At 42.0% G+C, this 24769-nt stretch overlaps 1 protein-coding gene across 2 annotated transcripts in view; it reads left to right on the top strand.

Moving 5' to 3' along the window:
- Positions 1-24769, top strand: part of DNMBP (dynamin binding protein) — a 92092-nt gene that overhangs the window by 31005 nt on the left and 36318 nt on the right. Inside the window, exon 4 of one of the 2 annotated variants that reach the window (XM_084904051.1) lies at positions 3089-5059. In XM_084904051.1, the coding sequence (XP_084760177.1) occupies positions 3089-5059 (1971 nt within the window). Of the gene's footprint in view, positions 1-3088; positions 5060-17993; positions 19228-24769 lie in introns of those variants that run through there. The other variant, XM_084904052.1, reaches the window with a different exon arrangement.

Genomic DNA, 24769 nt, shown 5'->3' with positions numbered 1-24769 from the left:
GAGCTATTTTTATTATTCTTTTAAAAAAAACATTTTTGTCAGTTTCATAGAGGAACAGAATTAGAAACAATGATGAGAGAGAATCATTGGTCAGGTGCCTTCTTCACACCTCCTGCTGGGGATCGAGCCTGAACCCCGAGGGCAGGTGCCATGACAGGGAATCTAACCGTGACTCCCAGGTTCATAGGTTGATGCTCAACCACTGAGCCACAGTGGCCGGGTTGTGTTCATTATTCTTAACCTGGGATTCCTAGAGCTCACAGAGGTGCTTTGGGGGACCCTGTTTCCCAATGATTAGGCGAAGTGTTGTGTGTATGTACATTTCTCCGGGGAGATTCTGACTAGAACCCCAGAGATTCTTCCAGTAGATGTCACCCTTTCTCCTTTCCCAAAGCTATCGTATTGTTTTGGACTGTTCCCTGTATTTGGAGTTCTATTTAAACTCAGCAACAAGTCTATCTCTTAGAAGGATCAATGCAGCCAGGGCCACTGATTATACCAAAGAAAAGAGGAAAAAAATTAGTGGGAGATGAATATCACTAATCATTGCCCTACATAACACAGTGCTTATCCTTTGCCTATAACTTTATGTTTCTAGACCACTTCCTCATCTCCCAAAACGGACCAATAAAAAATAAACTGAACAACTTATTTACAAATATTTACAAGTCAAATCTGTGATGTGAGATATCAGGATTAAAGTTCTGATATAGCTCATATGTAAACCTAAGTAAATAAATGTTTAATTTGCATAAAGCACACAGTGCCCTGGGCATTAGGATTCAATGAGATATCTAATTCTCAGAGTCAGATTACTTGTATTCAGATTCTAAGAGGACTTGCATTCATTCTAATTTATTCCTAATGCAGTTCTTGTTTAAATAAAACAATCTAACCAGAAGAAACAAGCAGTGTGGCCTCTGGGATTAAGTGTGCGTGAGTGAAAGGCTCAGAGTCACCACACTTCTTATTTTTCAGTTCTCAAAATCTGGCCACTGTCCTCCAGGAGTTCCTCATATTGGTGTCTCAGAAGTCTAGAAATGACCGCTCGGTAGCCTTCTTTCCTCAGGGATCGCCTAGGATGCCAGGGAATAGCTGCATGGCTCTTTCCGATGAAAATGAGAGACTCGTGCAAAAAATTCAGCAAACAGGATTATAAAATGAGGGTGTTGAACAATGATCTCTAAAGTGCTTTTCAGGAAGCTAAATGGTAATATATTTTTAAAAATAACCTTTATTATATAGAGATAACCAACAGAATGACAGTCTATCTATATCTATAAAGCCTAAGCGACTGTTAGGACTGGTTGACTGAATGACTAGTTGGTCACTATGATGCACACTGACCACCAGAGGACAGACACTGTATGCAGGAGCTGCCCCTGGTGGTCAGTGCGCTCCCATAGCCAACATCCTGCGGCCAGCTGGCCAGCCTCCTGAGGTCACTTCCCCTCAGCCAGCTGGCCCTGATCAGCCCAATCGCTGGCCAGGCTGAAGGATCCTACCTGTGCATAATTCATGTACTGGGCCTCTAGTCAGATAATAAAGCTTAGTAAGATCATCACCCAGCTGAAAATAGGAAAACAAGGCTTATTATAAGAGTTTCATGGATAATATGATTCTACAGCTTTAAGAAGTCCAGTTCATTTCAAAGCCAGTAGAGTAGGAGGGATGGCATGCTTTTATTCTTATTCACCAGCAGGCCTATTCACCAAAAGGCCTATTGTGTGTGAATAGTAGCCGGCTCCAGTGAGCTCCCTTGTGGTACTGATGGAATGGCCTTAGAGCTGGTCAGGGGAAATCACTTGTAGTTATCTGGACCACAAGCTCTGACCCATGGGTATTGAATCATAAATTAAAGGAATATAGAAATATAGGACCAAGACCTTATTTCTCAGGAATACAATATCAAATCAGTGAAAATGTATTTGGTGCCTACCACTAAGTGCAAATTTTTACATTAGGGGCTGTATATTATATAAAAATACAAATGTTAAAATTGGTAATATGGATCGTTGACTTATGATCATTTATGTAAGATGAATGTGGGCTTCTAGGTTCTTTAAAGTGGCTTGCTAAGGTTTCAAACGAAGAGGCTTATATATAGGAGACAATGAGAGTCCCTTCGTGTGAAATAGGGCCTCATAGATGACACATATTGGATAGCTGGGGTGGGAGCAGGTGATATTATGACTGGATCTGAATGCCAGGTTACATGGAGTTGAAAACATGTAGCTTAGTAACTAAATCTTTTTGGAGAGTATCCAGAACCAACTTATTTTTTATATATTTCAGGTAGTAAGGATTATTAGAGAAGAAGCCTTTGAGAGAAGGAAGAAGCCTTCATGCTTCGGGGTAAATGTTTGAGCAGGGGAAGGATATGATAAAATTGATATAGTTATAATCTTGGGCATGAATCACTTAGTAGACAGGAAGAGACAATGTCTAAGGTCAAGGTATATAAGAGTGAGATAATGTGAGTTGGACTAAGATGGAAGCGAAGTGCAAGCAATGAATGGAATAAATATTCGGAAAGAAGAAACTAGAGGGGAAAAAGTTGGCAGCATGGAGCTCGTTTTGGAGGGAAGGCATAATTCATTTATTTGATAGTTGGAATTGAAGAATCACTAACTAATGGACAACAAGAGCTTTGCTTATGTGGGTCTATTGATATTTAACCATATTAGCTATAAAAAACTGAGAAATTTTAAAAATGTTTCTTTGGCTTAGGTCCGATCCCCCCCCTGAGGGATGGCAGTCAGACATCCCTCTCCCAGTCTGGGGCTCTCGGAGTCCAGGACGCCTCGCTCCTTACTGTCTGCCTGCAGCGGAGGTGGGAGAGGCTCCCACCACCAACTCTGCGCTCGCCAGCCATCAGCCCCGCTTCTGGCTGATGGGCGCTCCCCCTGTGGGAGCACCCTGACCACCAGGGAGCAGCTCCTTAGGTGAGCATCTGCCCCCTGGTGGTCAGTGTGCATCACAGCGACTGCTCGTTCTGCCATTCAGTCAATTTGCATATTAGGGTTTTATTATATAGGATTCTTCTGGGGTGATGACTGGGACCATTATCTTTGCTTCCCTTTTTTAGGCGACCTCGTGATTCTCGATGGTGCTCCCACTGCCGGCTGGCTGCAAGGCCGAAGCTGCTGGGGTGCCCGGGGCTTCTTCCCGTCCTCGTGCGTTCGGGAGCTCTGCCTGTCCTCGCAGAGCCGGCAGTGGCACAAGCAGAGTGCCCTGCTGCAGATTCCCGCCTACTCCATGGGACAGGCCCGGGCGCTGATGGGGCTCTCTGCCCAGCTGGACGAGGAGCTGGACTTCAGAGAAGGGGATGTGATTACCATTATCGGAGTTCCTGAACCAGGCTGGTTTGAAGGGGAACTAGAGGGTCGAAGAGGCATTTTCCCCGAAGGTTTTGTAGAACTTTTGGGGCCCCTGAGGACTGTGGATGAGCCGGAGAGGTCTGGAAATCACGATGACTGCATGGAAAACGGTGAAGTGGATACCCCTACTGAAGAGGAGAGAGGGCTGGAAGAGGAGGATGAGCAGCCAGGGACCTACGGCATCGCCCTCTACAGGTTCCAAGCCCTGGAGCCGAATGAGTTGGATTTCGAGGTAGGCGATAAGATCCGGATTCTGGGGACCCTGGAAGATGGCTGGCTGGAAGGATCACTGAAGGGCAGGACAGGCATCTTTCCTTACCGCTTTGTAAGTATATGTCCTGAAACAAAGGTGGAGGAAACTGTGGCCCCGCCACAGGAAAGCAGCCTTACCAGGGTCCCTGAACCGTCTTTGGATTGCTCAGAGAACTCCTTAGTCCTGGGGGGAAAAGGACACGCATCTCATGAGTATGAAGAAGAGACGTCCAGCTGTATTATTTCTGAAACATCTGCTTTTCCCCCGGATCATCTGGCCTCTGAATATGAACTAAACAAAATCTCTCACTGGGATGAGGGCACCTCGAGGGGGCTGCCGAGAAGCCCAGGCCCAGGGCATGAACAGCCTCTGGCTAGAGGCTCTGCCACAAAGGACTCTTCAGAGGTAGTCAACGGTGTCTCCTCCCAACCTCATGTGCCTTTTCACCCCCAGCCGCAGAAAAACCAGTATTATTCTAGGGCAGGAGGGAGACATCCAAGCTCAGGGCAGTTCTCTGACCCTTTTCCTCTAGAAGCAAGAACGAGAGACTATTCCAGCCTCCCTTCCAGGAAAACACACTCTCAGCCAAAGACTCCAGCGTCTCCTTTTCACGAAGGCTCCTCTCTCCCAGCCTCTAGGGTGGTCAGGCCCAGCCAGTGGAGCCCTCAACTCCAGGGCAAGGCAAGGTGTCCCCAAAAGTACCACACACCCCAAGAGAAAAACGCTTCCCGCTTTTGTGCAGAGACGAAGCCTGGTCTGCGAGACACGGCGCCCGCCGTGGAAGCATTGGCCCTCCCCCAGGGAGACGGCCACGTTGACCTGGATTCGAAGTTGACGCAACAGCTGATAGAGTTCGAGAAGAGCTTGTCGGGGTCTGGCTCTGAGCCCGATAAAATTTTGCGCCACTTTTCAATCATGGACTTCAGCTCCGAGAAGGATATTGTCCGAGGTTCCTCAAAGCTCACCACCCAGCTGGAGCTGCCTGTGAGGAGAAAGGCCCTGAGGCCACCGCCACCCCGGCCAGCATCCAGTCCTCCCCATTTGCCGGTGGACCGGAACCTGAAACCCGAGCCACCCTTGGCAGTGCGGCCCTCTCGCCCAGCTCCCCTGCCTCCCTCAGCACAGCAGAGAATGAATGCGGTACCCCCCAAACTCCTAACCTGTAACCGTCCTGCCTGTGAGGACCTAGGAAAGGAGGCCTCTGAGAATATGGAAAAGACTTTGGACCAGCCTTCCCAGTGTCCGTTAGTATTGGTGAGAATTCAGGAAATGGAACAGGACTTGGATATGTATAGCAGGGCTCACGAAGAGCTAAACTTAATGCTGGAGAAGCAAGAGGAATCCTTAAGGGCAGAGACCCTGGAGAACCTTGCATTCTACGAGAGCAACATTGAAAATCTGAATATGGAAATCCAGCAACTTAGAGGTAAGTGATGAAGAAATAATATATACTTATTTCTTGAGACCCATAAGTCCAAGTAGTAGCCTACCCATATTTTTTAGGGATATGTTACCATCTTGGATTGACAAAGAATGACTTGCTTTTTCATTACCTAATTTCTTCTCGCACCACAATCAGACTGCTCTGTCTTGATGTATCCTATGACCATTGTGGCCTCCTAACTTTATTTGCAGCTCAGTGACATTTATACCTCCTATACTGCTGTGACATCCATAGCAGTCATGTAGATGGGAAGTCCCTAAATGTAGCTTTCTTTAACCTGGCCCTACCTAAAGGATTGAAGATATCTAGGCTAAGACTCTATCTAGACTGAGAAAACTGCATCTTGTATATTTGTGGACTAGATTTCAACAATAATAATAATAACATTTATTAGGTTGTTAATAAGCATTTGTTACCATTTACTTACACAAAGAATTTCAGCCACCCTGAAGGCACCGGGGATAATCCTTATGGCTACTTTATAGATGGTGAAACTAAAAGTTGTAGAGATTAAGTCACTAGCTCGGGGAGCAAGGATTTGAGCCCATGGTTTTAACTACTCCAGGTTACTGCTTCCCACCTTGCACATTCAGAAGTTTAAATGCTGTTCCTTCATTTGGGGGTGACCAACCCTTGGAGATTTCATTCATGTTCGCCAGGCCACCAGGGGAAATAATTTGCAAAGTAGGAAGAGTAAGAGGGTGAGACACCGGCATTTGTTCTAAGACCCAAGGAGAGCCTGACCTCAGGGCACTTTGGCATGTGCCCGAGGGCTCTGCACCTGCTTGTCAACAGCAAAGTGAATAATAAAAGTATCCTGTGGGTCTAGAAATTGCAGGAGAATGGTGACCCAGAGAGACTGGGCCAAGATGGCAGACCAAGTGCACATGCCTACTCCCTTGTTCTTTAGATTTCTGAAAGTGAATGAAAAAACATAATTTAAAAAATCCCAAGAAGAGTATTATCAGAAGGCTGGAAATCAAGTGATTTTCTGAAAGGATTCTTGGATAAGAATTTTTATTTATTATTTATTTTTTATTTTTAAAATATATTTTATTGTTGTTTTTTTTACAGAGGGAAAGGGAGAGGGATAGAGAGCTAGAAACATCGATGAGAGAGAAACATCCACCAGCTACCTCTTGCACACCCCCTACTGGGGATGTGCCCGCAACCAATGTACATGCCGTTGACCCGAATCTAACCTGGGACCTTTCAGTTCACAGACCGATGCTCTATCCACTGAGCCAAACCCGGTTTTGGTGGATAAGAATTTTGAAAAAAGAAAAAAGAAAGAGAACACTTCTACATGTCATTAAAATATATAATCTTGCCACATTATTTTGGTTCATAATAATAATAAACTGCATTTATTTTATATATATTTCTCATCTATGTACAGATATAAAAATCTCCAAAACTTTAGTACAATCCTAAACTAACACAGGAAAATTATTCACTGTTGATTATTAAGGTCACTACTATTATCATTTAAGAACATGTAAATAAAGAGTTTTAAAAATATAGGATAACTTATCATTTTAATAATTACCAGGAATTCCAATTTTTGTTCCTGAACCCCAAAGATTACTATTCTTGCAGAATTTATTTTGTTTTGTTAAAAAATATTTTTATTGATTTTAGAGAGCAAGGGAGAGGGAGAGAGAGAGATGGAGACATCAGTGATGACAGAGAATCATTGATTAGCTGCCTCCTGCACGTCGCCTACTGGGGATTGAGCCTGCAACCCAGGCATGTGCCCTTGACTGGAATAAAACTGGTGGCCAAGACTGGTTTGGCTTAGTGGATAGAGCGTCGGCCTGCGGACTGAAAGGTCCCAGGTTCGATTCCGGTTGAGGGCATGTAGCTTGGTTGCGGGCACATCCCCAGTAGGGGGTGTGCAGGAGGCAGCTGGTCGATGTTCTCTCTCATCGACGTTTCTAACTGTCTGTCCCTCTCAATTCCTCTCTGTGTAAAATCAATAAAATATAAAAAAACAAAAAACAAAACAAAAAACAACTGGTGACCCTTCTGTCTGCAGGCTGATGCTCTGTCCACTAAGCCAAACCGGCTAGGGCTATGCTTGCAGAGTTTAGAAACTGCTGACCAACAACTGAAAGAAACAAGTGCCAATTCTCTCTCTGGAATGAGGTGCCTTCCTCTCAGGTCTTAAAGTTTTCCAAACACTTACATTTAGACTAGCACACAGTAAAAGACAGTCAGACACACAGGGAGTGTAGACCACACTAATGAGAACCAGGTGGCATCACAAACAGTCCCACTAAGACTTAATACCACACAGACTATATATTCCCTATGTAAAAAAAAGAAAAAAACTGCCCTAGCTGGTTTGACTCAATGGATAGAGCATCAGACTGTGGACTGAAAGATCCCCAGTTCGATTCTGGTCAAGGGCACATGCCTTGGTTGCGGGCTTGATCCCCAGTAGGGGGCATGCAGGAGACAGCCAGTCAATGATTCTCTCTCATTATTGATGTTTCCATCTCTCTCTTCCTCTCCCTTCCTCTCTGAAATAAATAAAAATATATATTAAAAAGAAAAGAAAAGAAACAAGCTGAAAGGTATCTGCAGCAAACAGGAAACTATAAAAGGTAACATATCAGATTTGAAAATCTAAAAAGAAAACTTCTAGGAAATGAATCCTCATGACTTCATAATTATTCCATAGTCTTTAGAAGGAGCAATATGAACAAAAGTGTAAGTGCTATATAGATTTAGGTGTAAACTATTACGAAAATTTGTATATCACGCCATACTTAAATTCATTCATTCAATGTATTTATTCCCTCTTGGTCTAAACTAGATTCATACTTAAGTCTTTAAATTAGAAGTGCTTCTTACTAATATTTTCTTCTAATTCTCAAACTTCTATTTAATGCTTACCACGTGATAAGCATAGTAAGGGATTTGCCTATACATTTTCTTATTTGAAGGAGGTGGAGGAGACAGAGAAGCAGAAACAGCTATAATAAAGACCTTCATTTTGAGTCTGGCACAATACTGGACTATTTTGCTACCCAGTATCTTTGTCTCAGTGACATTTCTGCTCTGACAGTGCCCAGCCCCTGGGCAGTCCAAGTTCAATGTTAACAATAAAGGTAGGAAATCTTTTAAAGCTCTGGAGGTAGAACAAGCAACTTCAATTCAATTTCATCCAGTTAAACTAAATTCAATTCATCAAGTATTTAATGAGTCTATTGCCTGCAGAATACTATGCCGAGTGTGAGAAATGACACACTGACTAATACACAGTATCTGTCTTCTCAGTAGAATTAACATTTTCACTGAAAGGCACAAAAGCATTAAAAAAAATACCAACCAGAATTATGTAAATATTGTACCAAAAATTCTTTAAATCTTAGGCCTTAAATGCCATGATTAGAGATAGTAGGAGACTGGATTCAGGGTATAAAGCCTGATGTTTAAACTGATTAATTTCCTCCTCTTTCAAGGGACTAATTTTATTGTTGGATCCGGTTTTTATGAAAATAAAAAAAGATGACCTTAAGAGGCTCTGTCATGATTGCAAGAAATAAGTAATTTCATTATATTAGCAATTGATATAAAAAAAGAAAATCAAGTCAACATTAATACACTGAATGCAGTATTTAGTGGATTCAAATAAAGAAAAGTCTTTCTGATTAAGACTCTACCCACCTACTGTAGATCTTTTACAGTATTAATCTTTTAGAATGAAAAAACACATAGTAAGTACACTGACTGAATATTCAATTAGTCCTGAAAAGAAGATCAGTTGAATAAAGAAGAATACCAATTTCATCACTTAGTACCAGTCCATTAATCCACAAATCCATTGAAAAACACTGCATGGTATTTTTAGGGATAGAAGACATAACATTTCTTTCTTTCTTTCTTTCTTTCTTTCTTTCTTTCTTTCTTTCTTTCTTTCTTTCTTTATTTATTTTTTTAAATTATATTTTATTGATTTTTTACAGAGAGGAAGGGAGAGAGATAGTTAGAAACATCAATGAGAGAGAGTCATCGATCAGCTGCCTCTTGCACGCCCCCCCCCACTGGGGATGTGCTCGCAACCAAGGTACATGCCCTTGACTGGAATCGAACCTGGACTGGAATCGAACCTGGGACCTTTCAGTCCGCAGGCTGACGCTCTATCCACTGAGCCAAACCGGTTTCGGCAGACATAACATTTCTGTGAAACACTATTAATTCTCAAAAATATCGTTATTGAGAAATTCTTGCTGGCTGGAATGTGGGAGACTTTTGTTCTGCCACCTGTATGTTTAATGCAGGACTAGTTTAGAAGTATATCTCAAAACTTGCAGTTATGGAAGACAGTGGAGAATCTTAGGGCTTGCCATGGCTTTGGGGATGTAGTGATGTGTCAGACCTGCCAATGTAAGGCCTTATTTTGCTTCTAAAACTTGATATTCTTTGACCATCGCTTATAAAATTTGTGCAAAATATACTCTGCACATAACCTTGTTAATATTTACCTTATTCGCAAGAATGACTCACTGTTAGCACACACACGTAACATAGCAACAGCTACAAGCAAAACAATCTGGTTAGATTTTGATTATTTTCTCTCCTAGGTACTCTTGTCCCGGTGAGCCTTAATCTTTTACTCTGTATTGCTATTTTCTGCTCTTTCAACTAAACATCTGTGGATTCCTTCAAACTAGAAACATCTCTACACTAATTGTTAAGCTTTATTCTCACAGGAGTAATAGCATATTTTCTCTGGATTTCCAGAATTCTCAGTTAGTCTTTTTGAATCCTAAGAAGAATCAATTTCCTGAGAAGGAATTCCCACATGGAAACACTAGTCACTCTCAGTCCAGTTCCTCCTTAAACTGACTTCAAGGCTTAAAGCACCTTGGATGACCAGGGGCCCAGCTGTAATTTTGCAAGCGGGCCGGTCAATTCTGATTTACTCTCAGGAATCTGTTGGAATCTTAGCTTATTACATTCAAGGTCTCCTAGACTCCTCCCCTTGCAGCTCTGGCATTGAGTTTTGGGCCCCTTCTCCCCAGAGAGCCATTGAACCAAAAGTTCCATTTTCTGGGACTGGCAAGCACCGTGGGGCAATGCAGTCTCTGTGGTTTTGGCCTGTACAATACCATCTTGTCAGTGTGTTGATAGTTTTAAGTTTGTTTGTTTTTATATTTCCTCTAATTTTTTAAGCTGTTTTTCTGTAAGAGGATAGGTTCAAGTAATCTAAACTTCCTTTATTGGAAATAGAAAGCCCAGTATTAGTAGTTCCAGATGAACCAGTGTTTTGCTCTGAGAATTAGGAGTTTTAAATTTGGAATCATTATGTAGAATCAGCGTAGACTATTAGGAGGCATTTTTGATTGTGTGTTGGGGAATGAAATGTCACATTGTTGGATGGTACTGAATTCAACCACGCATTCCTCCAGCAACTGTTCATTGAGTTTTTACCATGTGCCAGGCACTGTGCAGGGTATATATACCACAGTAAGAAACATGGATGTGCTCTCTGCTCTCAAGGAGTTTCAGATCAAATGGATTGCTAATTAATTAATTAAGGTACAGACCTAAAACATAATACCCTCAAATCTGATAAACGGGTTGCTTTCTGAAACATTCAGAAACATTCAGGGTTAGTGCACAGACTCCGATTTCCCAGCACAAGTTACTTTTGGAAGCTCTGACTAGGACTACACACTGCACTAAGAGGATCTCATTGTAGCATATCACCGTTCTTTTCTGTCTGTAGGAGAGGTTCATCTGCCTGAATCTGATAAATAGAACTATGCATTCATTTCTTTACTCGGCAAACATTTCTTGAGTACATCCTATGAGCCAGCCACTAGTTGTGCATTTATTTATAAAAAAAAAAAAAAAAGGCACAGTCATAGTATCATTCATATTTGTATATCTTTGAAACGCTAGTGATTTTACTGATATTCTCCTCTACATTACTCACTAGCTGTCTTGCTGCCTTGGAATCGTGGTAGTTACTTTTGATGTGGGCCAGACCCTATAGTTCCAAACGATGGATGGTAAACTGTAGAGTGAGCCTGCCTCTTCTGCATCAGGAACCTTGCCCCTAAACTTTTCTCTTCCCTTTAAGGTAATGCCAAGAGGAAGGATGGCCAGAGACTCTTGGGGTAATTTTTAATTTTAATTAAAATTAAATGTTGCAAAGCAAATCAGAGTATGTTTTTCAGGAAATGAGCATTTTCAGCAAGATATCGGGTGGAACCTAAGGCCCATTAAAGAGAGCCATTAGATTAACAAGTTGGAGAATTACTGATATGGAACAATGGCATGTTTATATTAAAGTGATCCATAATATTCCAACCATACCTTTAAACTTCGAAAGTATAGGCTTTCCTGCGTACAGAAGCAAGTTGTTATTCTGAAGACTCCTTGGGATGCTTTGGGTATAAAAATCTTTTCTTGAATTAGTAAAAGATAATAGATTTAAGTAGCCAAATAATTTTCTGACCTTTCCAAATAAAAGCTTATGTAAAAGGAATAACAACCTTTCTTTCTAGTTTGTCAATACATAAGAAAAAAGCAAGCAAGTATCCTCAACTGTATAACATCTGGTTTGGGGTGTTGCCTCAGTAAAAATTAGCTCAGTTACTTCCAGTGAACTTTATCTTGGTATAAAACAGCAGTCATAGTCAGAAGCCCGACTGTTAGTAGACTGTTAATTCAGACAGAAACTAGTTTTTTGTTTTGTTTTGTCTTGTTTTTGTTTTAGGATAGATGTTTTAATGTATGTGTGAAATGTAGCTTAGAAGAGTTCGCTTAGTTATGATTAACCTGTGAATCACTATTCTTTGTAGTGTGGCTTCAGAACATTTTCTTACCCTCAGCTCCAGGCCCAGAGGTGGAGACCCTGGAAAAGATCCAGGGACTGCAGTATCGGCTTCAGATTTCCCTGAGGTTTCGCAGTGCCTAGTGAAAGGACCCATCTCTTGCTAGCATGGGACCCCTCAGCCACAGGCATTCATGCCACCAGGCCCACATCTGAGCGTGCTGCCTCCTTCTACCAGATGTAGCGAGACCCAAAGAGTAAAAACTCTGGGGCAGACATTTATTTAACAAATATTGTTACGCTCCTGTTATATTCCAGACAGTGTTCTGAGGTTGTAGCAGTGATCTTTGCCCTCATGGGGAGAGAGAAACTAGAAGTAAAAATGTGTATGTATAGTATTAGAAGGCAAGATAATCTATGTAACCAGGGGAGACCTCACTGAAAAGTGACATTTTAGGGAGGATCTGAATGACTGTAGGGAGCCAGCCAAGCCATATTTTTGGGCGGTGGGGGTGAGGGGTGGGGATTGTTCCAGGCAGATGGGACAGGATAAGTACAAGACCGTGTCTGGAGTTGGAGGAATAGCAAGGAGGCCAATTGGGCTAGAGTAGTGGTCAGCAAACTCATTAGTCAACAGAGTGGCAAACTGCGGCTTGCGGGCCACATGTGTCTCACAAGCCGCACTTTGCTGACCACTGAGCTAGAGCAAGGGTCACCTTAGCACACCATTTAGGTAAACTCGAATCCTTGGGAAGGCTTGGAGCAGTGGAGTGATACGCTCTGACTTACAACTTTACAGAGTTACTCGGGCTGCGGTGTTGCTAACAGACAGAGACCAGTTAGGAGGCTATTGCAGTGATCCAGGCAAGAGATGATGGCAGAGGAGAGACCGTGAGAAGTGCTCAGCTCTAAGTCTTTTTTAAGTTAGAGCCAGTAGGACTTGCTGGTGGATTAGACATGAGATATTAGAGGGAAAAGAAGAGTTGGCATGGCTTAGTGGTTGAGCGTTGACCTATGAAACAGGAGGTTGAGCTTCGATTCCTGGGCATATGCCCAGGTTGCAGGCTCGATCCCAGGGCAGAGCTTGTGGAAGGCAGCCGATCAATGATTCTCTCTCATTGATATTTCTGTATCTCTCTCCTTCTCCCTTCCTCTCTGAAATCAATTTATATATATACTAGAGGCCCAGTGCATGAAATTTGTGTACTGAGGACGGGGTCCCTCGCTCCTTACTGCCCACTGCTCCTTAGCGGTGAGAGAGGCTCCCACCAATGCCGCTGCGCTCGCCAGCCATAAGCCTGGCTTCTGGTTGAACTGCACTCCCCCTTTGGGAGCTCACTGACCACCAGGGGGCAGCTCCTGCATTGAGCGTCTGCCCCAGGTGGTCAGTGTGCATCATAGTGACTGGTCATTCTGGTCGTTCTGCCTTAACAGTTGCTTAGACCAGTGTTTTTCAACCTTTTTTGGGCAAAGGCACACTTGTTTCATGAAAAAAATCACGAGGCACACCACCATTAGAAAATGTTAAAAAATTTAACTCTGTGCCTATATTGACTATATATAAAGTAATTCTCTTGAATAGGAATCAAATAAACACAAAGAAAGTATTTTATAATTACTTTATTATGAAATATTAAGTAAACAAAATAGTGAAAAATTATAAAATTCTTGTCTTGTCTGCACCTACGGCACACCAGGCAACATCTCGCGGCACACTAGTGTGCCGCGGAACAGCGGTTGAAAAACGCTGGCTTAGACTTTTATTATATACCAGAGGCCAAATGCATAAAGATTTGTACAAAAAAAGGCCTTCTTTTCCCTGGACATCCAGGTAGAAGTATTGACGTCAGTTTGATATATAAGCCATAATTCAGGGAGAGGTTAGGGCTGGAGACATAAATTTGGGACAAATAAATTTTGACAGCACATAGACATTATTTAAAATCTTAACTTTTAGTAAGATTACTAAAAAAAAGTATAGAGGCTGGCCGGTGTGGCTCAGTGGTTGAGCATCAACCTATTTACCAAGAGGTCTTTGGTTCAATTTCTGATCAGGGTACATGTCCTGGGTGCATATCAGTGAGTATACAGAGAGGTGAAAGTGAGAGAGAAAGTTAGCCTAGGGGTCTGCTTTTATTGGGTTGGGGAGGGGGGTGTCTTAGGGCTCTGCAGGCTCACTCTCTATTGGTGAGAATTTAAAGTGCAGGAAGAGAAAAACAAGTGGACCAAAGTGTCAGTTATCAAATCAACCAAGATCTGTAAAACAAAGGGGTCTCAGTGGGAGAGGTGGTCTGGGTCTTGATCTCCTCAGTGGCTGGCCCTGTGTTTATTCCAGACGGCTATCTTTGGAGTGGATGCTTCTTTGAAGTGGATGCCTCAGCAATCAAAGCTTAAGTCAGGCACTTGCATTACAAAAAGAATAGCCCACTGTCAGGGCTTTGCTGGAATAAACAAACCTACTGGGCTGCCAGTCATATATAAAACTATGGCACGTACAATTACACCAGGAGCTGTAATATCTAGGTTTGTGTAAGTGCATTCTACCATGTTCACACAAGGACAAAATCACCCCATGATGTTTTTCTCAGAACACATCCAGTACTTAGGTGCCCTGTGACTGTAAAGTGAGAGATATTTACAGTTCTCTGGAAAATAGCAAGACCTAGGAATCACAGTCTTAGAGTCTTAGGTGAGGAGGATGGATCATCAGATTGGAGGAAGGTCATGGACATGTGAGGGAGGAGAAACTGTCCTCAAGGTTCTTTCCTCTGGCCTAATGATCAAATAGTTAGGTGACAGATTAGCAAGAGAAAATAACCAAATTTAATGTTCACAACTTTAAACCTACTTTCATCCCACCCAGTATGTGTGGGAACGCCACATCCATGAGAGAGTCAGAGACCCCATTTGCACGAGAAGTTCAGAGACAGAAAGGGAACATGGGTACCTTGTGAGCTAGGGGTGGGGTAAGGTGCCTTGAGGGCTTCAAAGGGTCATTGAAGAATGATAAGAGCAATTGTTAAGTGAATAGGAGTTTGTCCTCTGGAGTCAAAAGAGGTTATCTCTGATGCGGAAGTTTTTGCTGAGCCATCAGCTACAGTTGCCTTTAGTTCTAAGCAATCTGCATACCACAGAAGCACATCTTGGGGTGACTAACTTTAAACCCCCACAGGCAGTTACAGAGACATTAACAAGAATTTAAGGGCTTTTGAGAAGGAGGTGGGGGAGGGGGCGTGTGTCCAGGGAGAGCTGAAGGTCTACAAGGTTGAATGTCATCAGTAGTGCTGGGATTGAGAAAAGTAGAATGTTATTCTCTTCTTTCTATCAGGCCACATTGCTTTGCACACAGATTTGTCACATGAAAATATCAATCCATTCACAGCTTTTGATGAGTTCTGGGTTTCATTGATGTGGTGGGAAAGCTGAGGCACTTTACATCTTTTTGCAACTCTGGCAGCAGGATTTAGAAAAGGAAAGGGGGCGGAAGGTATTCCGTATTGTAACCAGCTATTCACTCTCCACTTAACCGAAGATAATTTCTTTTAGCTTCATGTAATTTCTTCTACTTGGTCATTTTATAACTACCATCCTTCCTTACCTGCAATTTGTCCTCTCTTTTTATCTCTTCTCATGTTGATTTACTAGGTGTGTTTCTTATCATGCTAGCTTTTATCAAGGATACTAAACTGCTAAAGGGAACTTTGTTTTCCATAACAGGGAAAAATTAATCTTGTACTTTTTATCCAGAAATAAGTAAGACATAGAATTTCAGATTTAAAATGGCAGAGAAAGTGTTAGCTTTCTCATTTCACGTGTAAGAAAACTGATAGCCAGAGAAGTGAATCATAGCCACAAGTTGATTATTGGCAGAAATTGAGCTTGTACTGTTACTCTGCATAACTCATGGCAGAAGCTGTGCTCTCAAGTGATGTGAACCGAATAAAAGTCTTTATTGAGTTTAGGCAATAGGTTTTAGATGATGAGTCTTCCTGTTACTGTGTAGGTCTAGGTGCTCCTTGTGGTTGGGTGATGAGGAATCAAGAGAGGCAGGGGTGTGACAAACTTGCCTCAGAAATAATGTTCCATGATAGGGTTTGTTTACTTGACTTGAGGGAAATTAAAGTTCTACTATATTTTGAGATAGTCTAGGAAAAGAATGTCAAACTTCCAGCCCAGAGGCCACATGCCTTTGAGAGGTTAGCCTTTGAGTTTGAATGCTTGGCATAGGGCCATGAAGTCAAAACAGATCTGGGCTCAAATTGTGGCCCTCGAATTCCCAAAGATTCTTTATCTGCAGTAAAATAAGGATAAGATGAGACCCTTTGTGCAGGGTAGTGAAGATCAAAGAAAATTCATGTCAACTTCCAAGCTCTAGCCTTAGCACAGAATATGCACTTAGCATGGCAGCTGTTGCTGCTACTGCTGTTGGTTTGAAAGGTGTAAGGTGTAAGGGAGCAGAACAAATGAACAAAAAGACTTGGAAAGAAAATCAGAAGATTTGACAGTCTACAGGTTCTTTCAGTAACTGTTAGTAGAAAATCCAAAAGGTGTGACTAATAGCACAGTATGTATTTGAGGAAAGTGCAAGGAAGTTCTCAGGAACGTGAACCACAAATTTTTAAAATTTTTGGAGCATCTTTAATGCCACTGCTCATTTTATAGATAAGTGACTGAGTCCCAGAGAGAATGAAAGGGTAAACATCTAATTATTGACAAAGCATATAAACCTGGTCTCCTCAGCATTCTTTATATAATTTTACAATAAGGATTAGATAAAAGTTCAAGAAATCATTCCTAGACATGACCAAATATCTAAAAGAATAATCTTATTAACAACTGTCTCTTAGCATGTTACTCTCCTACTCAGAAACCTTCCATGACTCTTCATTATCCATGGAATGAAACAAATGGCATTCAGGTCCCTTGGGATCTATCGTATCCGACACCTCCGTCCTTATCTCCTATTTCTTTTTCCATATACAGCCTTCAAACCATTTCCCATTTCCTAGTTCTCCATTTGTAGAAAGTCTATGGAAATCCTGCTTATGATAGAAGGCACTGTTCAAAGGCCACCACTTCCATGAACCCTCCGTTGGCCCATCAGGGACTTTGCTTTGTTGCCTTTGCTGTTGGTGTTTCTTTTAACACTTACCACATTCAGTCTTACTTTATAGTGTGTTGCTCCTGCATTGTAAGAGGCAAGGACTAACGAGGTCATCTTTTTCTCTTCCGCACTGCCTCACACATATTAGGTATCTCTCTAATGTTGATTAAAGTCGAATAGGCATTTTTGAACCCCACTTTCTGACTTCTCATCTCATTCTTCATCCGGGTCGTAAATACGTTGTAGGAATTAGTTAGAAAAGAGATTTGGGAAATGTGTGCTTTTGATGCTTCTCTAGCATGACAAGTATCAAGGAAAGTGTGACCATACATAACTGTATTCTTCTGGCAAAGAGTTTCACACTATAAAATTACCCAAACCACAGATCCGAGTAAAAGGGAGTGCTTGTTCTTCCTTCAGTGGCATGTCCAGTGTGTTGGCAGGCAGGAGCTTAAACAGCTTGTGATTTGAGTGTAAATTAACTGGTTGGTAACTTGAATCCCATAAAACAGAGCTCTCAAAGGAGGAAGGGGTCTGCCTCTAGTCAGAGGGAAGGGAGTCCCAGAGTTTCAGATGTCCCGAGATAAGAAAGCTGAACTGGGAGGACAGAGGTTGAGGTCCAGTTTGAGTTGCACATGAAAGCATGTATTCATACCCCTGCTTGATTACTAAAGGATTAAAGAGGCAGATGAGACTGATATAAGACCTTACCTGGGGCTCTTAAAGGGGGCTTGTTTCTCTTTCCCACTGCTTTTTCTGCAAAACCTTTGGAGCAAGAGAATGCTTCTAGTTCATAAAGCAGCCAAGCCAGTTTGACCAGCTTGAGGGAAACACCAAACCAGGCTGCCAACTCCAATCACATGAACACTAGTTACTAATTATCCCCTGGTCTCCGCGGGGAAAGATACAGCCGCTCACTGATTGGATCCCGAGGTTGAAATAACTCCACATGTCTCTGCGCTCCAACTGGAGCAGCAAGAAGAGTGACTAAAGCTTTGGGAGACATTTTAAGAAGACAGATACAGCCTTAGGCTACACACCTGTCCACGGGTCAGCCCAACCCAAGCCCATGGAAGAGAGAAGTGAAACTTGTGTCTTGAAGCACACTGAACATGTGTGAAAACCATGAGATTCGGAGAGAAAGAGAAACCCAGAAGAAAGGGCCCTGGGGCTCTAGCTGGGAGTACGAAGATTGCAGGAATCTACAGAAAAGGGACCTTACAGTGCTGGATGGGCGTCACAGAGAAGACGACTTGGATTCCAGGGACCAGACCACCAGGCGGAACCGGCCCTACAGAAAGAGGCATTGTGGATACTGGGATTTTGAGCAGATTGAAGCAAGCTATATGGACTATGAGGAAGCAAAAGAAAGTGGGAAGGACTATATGCACCACACAAGTGGACCTCGAGGTTGTGATGGCTATTGGAAATCAGAAAATGTAGATTACGGAAACCCGAGCGCTGGAACTGGAAGCCCAGAGGTAACCTGGAGAGCTGGGGGGTACGGGGAGACAAACGGCTACGTACATTGTGAGAATCTGGATTACAATCCCAAGGACTCTGCAGAAACTGACCAACCGACTGGCTACGGGGGTTTGGATGACTCTTTGGCGAACTTTGATCAATCTCAAGACTGGCATAAGGACCACAGGAATTTTAATGACAATCTTGAGGATTGTAAAGAAACAAATATTTATTACAGTGACCTCAACGATTTATATCATGTTCCTGGGAATTATCCTAATGCTCAGGCTGTGGATTTGAATGGTGTCAATGAAGGTAAGGGGTTTGTCAAATACTCTGAAGGGGACAGGAATGTTTATCAAAATGATAAAATCTATCCCAAAGCAAAAACTCACGTCCTGGATCAGAGTAATTTTGAGACAGAAAATAAAGTCTATGATTCTTTATTTGAAAACTGTGAATATGAACTTCAGAATTACCGGGGCACAGATCCTCTCCATCAGATGAAGAATTTGGAGTGTAATGGCATTGACAGACCAGGAATGATGGCATTTGGGAACAGAAGGATCACCCCGGATATCCTGTGGAATCAACGGACTAGGGGAAGCCAAGGAGAGCATCACTGTGGCATTCCTTGGGGCTCCCCATCAGAGAATAACACCCAGCACTTAGAGGAAGAGCGGAAATCAAATGGTCCAGAAACCTGGAAAAGAAATAGTTGCTTACGTCGCACAGCACCGAGCACTCTGAGACACTCAGAATTTGTGCAAAACAGGAAGAGGACCCAAGGTAAGAATGCAGTCTTCTTAGAAGTATATACAGCATGGAAATAGATAAAAAGGGTTGGTTACAGCAAGGACACTTGTGTGCTTTAGGAACCTGGGCTCTGTGAGTTCTCATTAAGTGTATCTTGAGTGGGAGCAACCTTAGAGATTTAATTCCTTTGGGAGGCACTTTTATTTATTTTTCTCTCTCTTTATTGATTAACTTATTACATATGTGTCCTTATCCCCCCTCCCCAATTGCCCCCCATCCCCCACTCGTGCTGTCATCTCCCTGGTGTCTGTGTCCATTGGTTAGGCTTATATGCATGCATACAAGTCCTTGGTTGATCTTTTCCCCTTACCCCGACCCTCCCCTTTGGAGCAAGAATTTAAGTAGTGCTATAGACATGTAACATTGGCTTTAAATCAGACAGTGCTCTCATAGGAATTGTCCTTGGTGTTGTTAATTCATCTCTAACCCCAAATATCTTTCCATTCTTATTTTACGATTTTTGTCTCATGGGGTTGGCAAATGCATTAACAGGCACCAAGCAAAAATTTACTTTTCTGGCATGTTCTTTCTCTGAATTTCTTTAGGCATTGATGGAAAAGAAGACTTCACTTTGTTTTATAGATTATTCGTTCCTTGACATTCGGGAATCTTAAGTGAGTGCTGAGCACTAAAACTCCTGTGGAATTCAGATGATTATTTATATTCTTCTTTGCTTTGTACAAGTTGTGTATTCAAATTATTTCATCTCACGGAGCCTTTAACTTAGAGATACTTAAGGTATCTGTAAAATGGGGAGATTGAGAGTCGTCTTATGTAGAAGTTATTCCTTTTTTGCCAGTTGGTCTTCTTTCTTCCAGTTCTCTGAAATGAACTATGTTAATTTTTATTTATTTATTTTTGCTGTTGTTGGTTTTATAATTACTGGAATCCCTGATAAACCTTTACTTTGATGATGTATGTTACCCTCATGCTAAACAGACTTTTGGTTAATTTGGAGTAGTCCTGGTAATGACCAGGGGATAAGGGTTAGAGTTAGAAAATGTGAACCATCTGAAAAATCTGTCTCATACCTTTCTCCTCAGTGGAAAGTTTCTCTTCTAAGTTTCCTGCAGAATAGGCTCCCTGGTTAGACTGGTGGCGGGGGCCATCGAAGACTGGAAATCTAGGTCCTGGTGTGATCCGGGACCTGCCAGTGCTTTATCCCAGGGTCTTCTAACATAGGTTTGACTTCACTTGAATTTCCAGGGCACCATTGTGGACAAAGCAGGCTCTCTGTCTTTGTTTATACAGATAAAAGTGAAACCAAACCTGGCCTTAGCCATTTTTTCTAGGTGCATTTTTGCTCTGAAATGATAGGGATTGGAAGACTTCCAAATTACTTCCAGCTCAAAAGAAAGTCTGATTCTGTGATTCCTGGTGTTGGTTTCTGTGGCTTTCCTATTCCCTTCCCCCACAGCTGTTTCTCAGATGAACTTTGTTTCCCATCTTTAGTTCCTTATTGTATTAAGCCTCCTAACTGTAATCAAAGTGTATTTATTGTTTAACAAGCCCTCCTCTCGAGTGTTGCAAAGTGGCCTATGATCTCTCCGAAACCAGTTCAGTTCCACCTCTATTATTTCTGTTTTTGAAATTTTCTCTCTTTAATTTGAGGACTTAACTTTTGATAGTATGTTCATATTTAACTAAATTGACACCCATATATGTATGATGTATTTATTGATTTCAGAGAGGGAGAAATAGAAACATCAATGATGAGAGAGAGAATCATTGATTGATTGCCTCCTGCACACTCCCTACTGGGGATTGAGCCTGCAACCCAGGCATTTGTCCTCGACTGGAATCAAACCTGGGACCCTTCATTCCGCAGGCAGACACTCTATCCACTGAGTCAAACCAGTTAGGGCAACACCCCTTTTTATACCTCTATCATCTCCTTCTTCTCCTCCTCCTCCTCCTCCTCCTCCTTCTCCTTCTCCTTCTTCTTCTTCTTAATATATATTTTATTGATTTTTTACAGAGAGAAAGGGACAGGGAGAGAGAGTTAGTAGCATCGATGAGAGAGAAACACCAATCAGCTCCCTCCTGCCCACCCCCTCTTGGGGATGTACCCTCAACCAAGGTACATGCCCTTGACTGAAATGGAACCCGGGACCCTTCAGTCCACAGGCTGAGGCTCTATCCACTGAGCCAAACCCATCAAGCCATCTCTATCTTCTTTAACCTACAACAGATTCTTGTTTTTTTTGCCAGAATCTGTGTGCTCTCTATCATTCTCTGCTAGTTGTCTTACAGCATGTGCGCCACTGCCCTTATACAGTCACAACACGTAATTACGGAGAGGAAGCCAGTGTTGGAGTTGGTTGTCAATCTGGTGTTCAAATCCTAGCTCTACCATTTGCTAATAGTGTAAGGTTAGATGGGAACTACTGAACCTCTCTGAGCTTTGGATTCTTTATTTGTAAAATAAAAAAATAATACAGTCTCATGATGAGATCATCTGAATAAAACTCTTAATCATATGTCTGGAACAGAGCAGGTACTCATAAATTATGACTTCGCTGTTTTTCATGACCCTCCTTCTTTTCCACTTACAAGTTGCCCCATTGGACTGTCCTTGCATGGTCCCCTCCCAAGCTCCTCATTGAGCCCCCAATGGGCACCTGCTTGCAGGTTTAATTATTCTAGTGGAATTCCCTGTCCCTTCCTCCTCTCTCACTCTTCCCCCTACTCCACCTGAGAAACAAAGAGCTGTTGTGTGGCTGACCCCAGCCTGCCTCCAGGCTAGAAACCAGGTCTGTTGTACTAGGATTTGTCTTTTCCTTCACCTGTTTTATCAGTTGAGTTCATTCTTTCCTACAAGCCTCCATTTTGACAGTTAGCGCATGTCTGTTAGGATTTTGTCCTTAGTCCTAAGGTGTGGCCCCTGACCCTGGGCAGTGATACTTACTCACAGCTCTTCTGTGGTCTTGGTGGAAAATTGGAAGTATTTATTGAACCTCCTAACTTGGGGGATCTCGAATTTCAAACTCTCTTCCCAGCCCAGAGAGTTGTGAACACCTGCCAGGCTTCTCTGCCATCCAGCTGTGACTGCTTTCTGCTGAGTTCCCCTTCCCCGCAGTCTCATATTTTCCACCCCCATTTCACTGGCATTACACATAACCATGGTTGTCCCAATACTCTGTTGGGGCATTCTTGCATTTTCTGTTTCTCTTCCTGTCTGATCTGCCTGATAGTTCCTAACTCAAATTCCCAGGAGAACAAGTGTAATGGACTCAGTTTGAATTTCTTAGTTAGGCCTCACCATAATAATTAACCATTTATTGATTAGGTATATATCCCTGATCCAACGGCAGTCATGAAGTCCAGGATGGGGTCATCTAGTTTAAAACATAGCTACAGGGACTACTGATAGGTGCCAGTTGGTATGTAGTAGGCTCCTACATGTGTGTGTGTGTGTGTGTGTGTGTGTGGAGGGGGGGGGGCGGCGGAACCAGACATTATGACATTTGTCTAACCCAGACCAGCCCTGGCATTTTGAAGTGGGTGAAGGTATCTTTTGGTTTTCACAGTGGCAGGGTGCAAGGGACTACTCATGTTTAGAAGGATAAGACCTGGGACACTAAATGTCTTAAGTGGTTAGGACCATCCTACTCCTGTTTAAATTATTTCATCTTTCTGTGCTGCAGTTTCCTCATCAATAAAACCAGATAATTTACCTCCATGATAGTATTATGAAGCTTAAGTGAGTTTATAGAAAAACAAGTAATTGGAATAGTACACTAGGGTCTTGCACATAGTAAATGCTAAATAAATATGAACTGCTGTCATCATTATCATCATCATCATCATCAGACCTGCACATAGATCCCACATTCCCTCTGAATTCAGTTCAATAGGCATTCATTAACTTATTATTATACTTAGCACTGTACCAAGCACTGGGGGTATCCTAAAAAGGATACCTAACCCTCTCCCCACTCCAGACATACACATACACATACACATACACATACACATACACATACACATACACATAGGTATTTACAGATCATTAAAGAGACAAAAGGTAAAAATATTAATAATTAAATAAAGTACACAAGTATGTAACATAGATAGTAACTGCCATGGGCAATCATAATCTTGGGGGGTGGGGGGAAGGTGGGAGGGGGAGCTCAGTATTACCTGAGTTATTGGAAAGGACTTTAGGAAGATGTGTGAACTTGAGCTAAAGCTTAAATGAGTAATGGGGGTTGAAATAGGCGAGAGAAACAAGACCATTCCTAGTTAGGGAAACTATTTAAGCAAACATACAGAGTTGTGATGACAAAGAACACAGTTGGGTGAAGAACGAAAGTATTGAAGTGTTAGAAACCAGGAGGGAGCCTGCAGAATAAGTCAGAGCTGGGCCTGCACACGGTGAGTCATCCTCTTAGCTGTACTCACTGAAACTGTGAACAGATGACTTCTCCGAGGAGGGGAACTACTAGGGAGAGAGCATGGGTCTAAGAACTGAGCCTAGGAGTTACCTACTGCTTGGGGCAGGTGGAGGAAGGAGGCCAGAAAGAGAGCAAGATTATTTGAGGGTGTCAGGAGAAAAACAACTGAAAGTAAGAGACAATGGCCAACACTTTCAAATGCCATGGGAAAATCAAAGATAACACCATTGGATTTGTTGAGGAGGTTATTAATTGACTAAAAAGACAATATTACTGAAATAGTGATGATTCAGAATTAATCGCAAAGGATGGGGGATGAGGTCATAGAGGGAGGGCATGAAAACCAATCTTTGAAGACCTTTTCACAAAGAGAATCAAAGAGATTTAACTATAGCTGAAGGGGGAGACCGAGTTGAACAAAGTTTTCATGTGTTTACTCGTTTTTATTTAAAATTATTTGTTGTTTTTCAATTACAATTGTCATTCAATATTGTTTCAGCTGTATGGCATAGTGGTTAGACATTTATATAACTTACAAAGTGATTCCCCCAGTAAGTCTTGTACCCACCCAACACCATGTATAGCTATTACGATATTATCGACTGTATTTCCTAGGCTCTACTTTATAGCATCATAACTGTTTTGTAACTGCCAGTTTGTACTTCTTAATCCCTTTATCTTTTTCACCCAGCCCCCCAAACTCCTACCATCTGGCAACTGTCAAAATGTTCTCTGTATCTATGGATCGGTTTCTGGCTTGTTTGCTCACTTATCTTGTTCTTTAGATTCCATATGTAAGTGAAATCATATGGTATTTGTCTTTCTCTGACTAACTTATTTCACTTAGCATAGAACCCTCCAGGTCCATACATGTTGTTACAAATGGTAAGACTTCATTCTTTTTTTATGGCTGAATAACATTTCATAATATATATCTCCATTTATCTTGACTGGAACATTTGATCCATTTAAATTTAAAGTAATTATTAATAGGTATGTAGTTATTGCCATTTTAATTTTTAAAATTATTTTTATAGATCTCTGTTTCTTATTTTCTTGCTCTCTTGTATGTTGTTGACTCTCTGTTGTGCTGTGTTGTGTTTGGATTCCTTCATTTT

Source organism: Pipistrellus hanaki, assembly GCF_964339955.1.
Source record: "Pipistrellus hanaki genome assembly, chromosome: 14".
In the NCBI taxonomy this organism is placed as follows: domain Eukaryota; kingdom Metazoa; phylum Chordata; class Mammalia; order Chiroptera; family Vespertilionidae; genus Pipistrellus; species Pipistrellus hanaki.
This window is presented reverse-complemented; position numbering and strand designations above follow the sequence as displayed.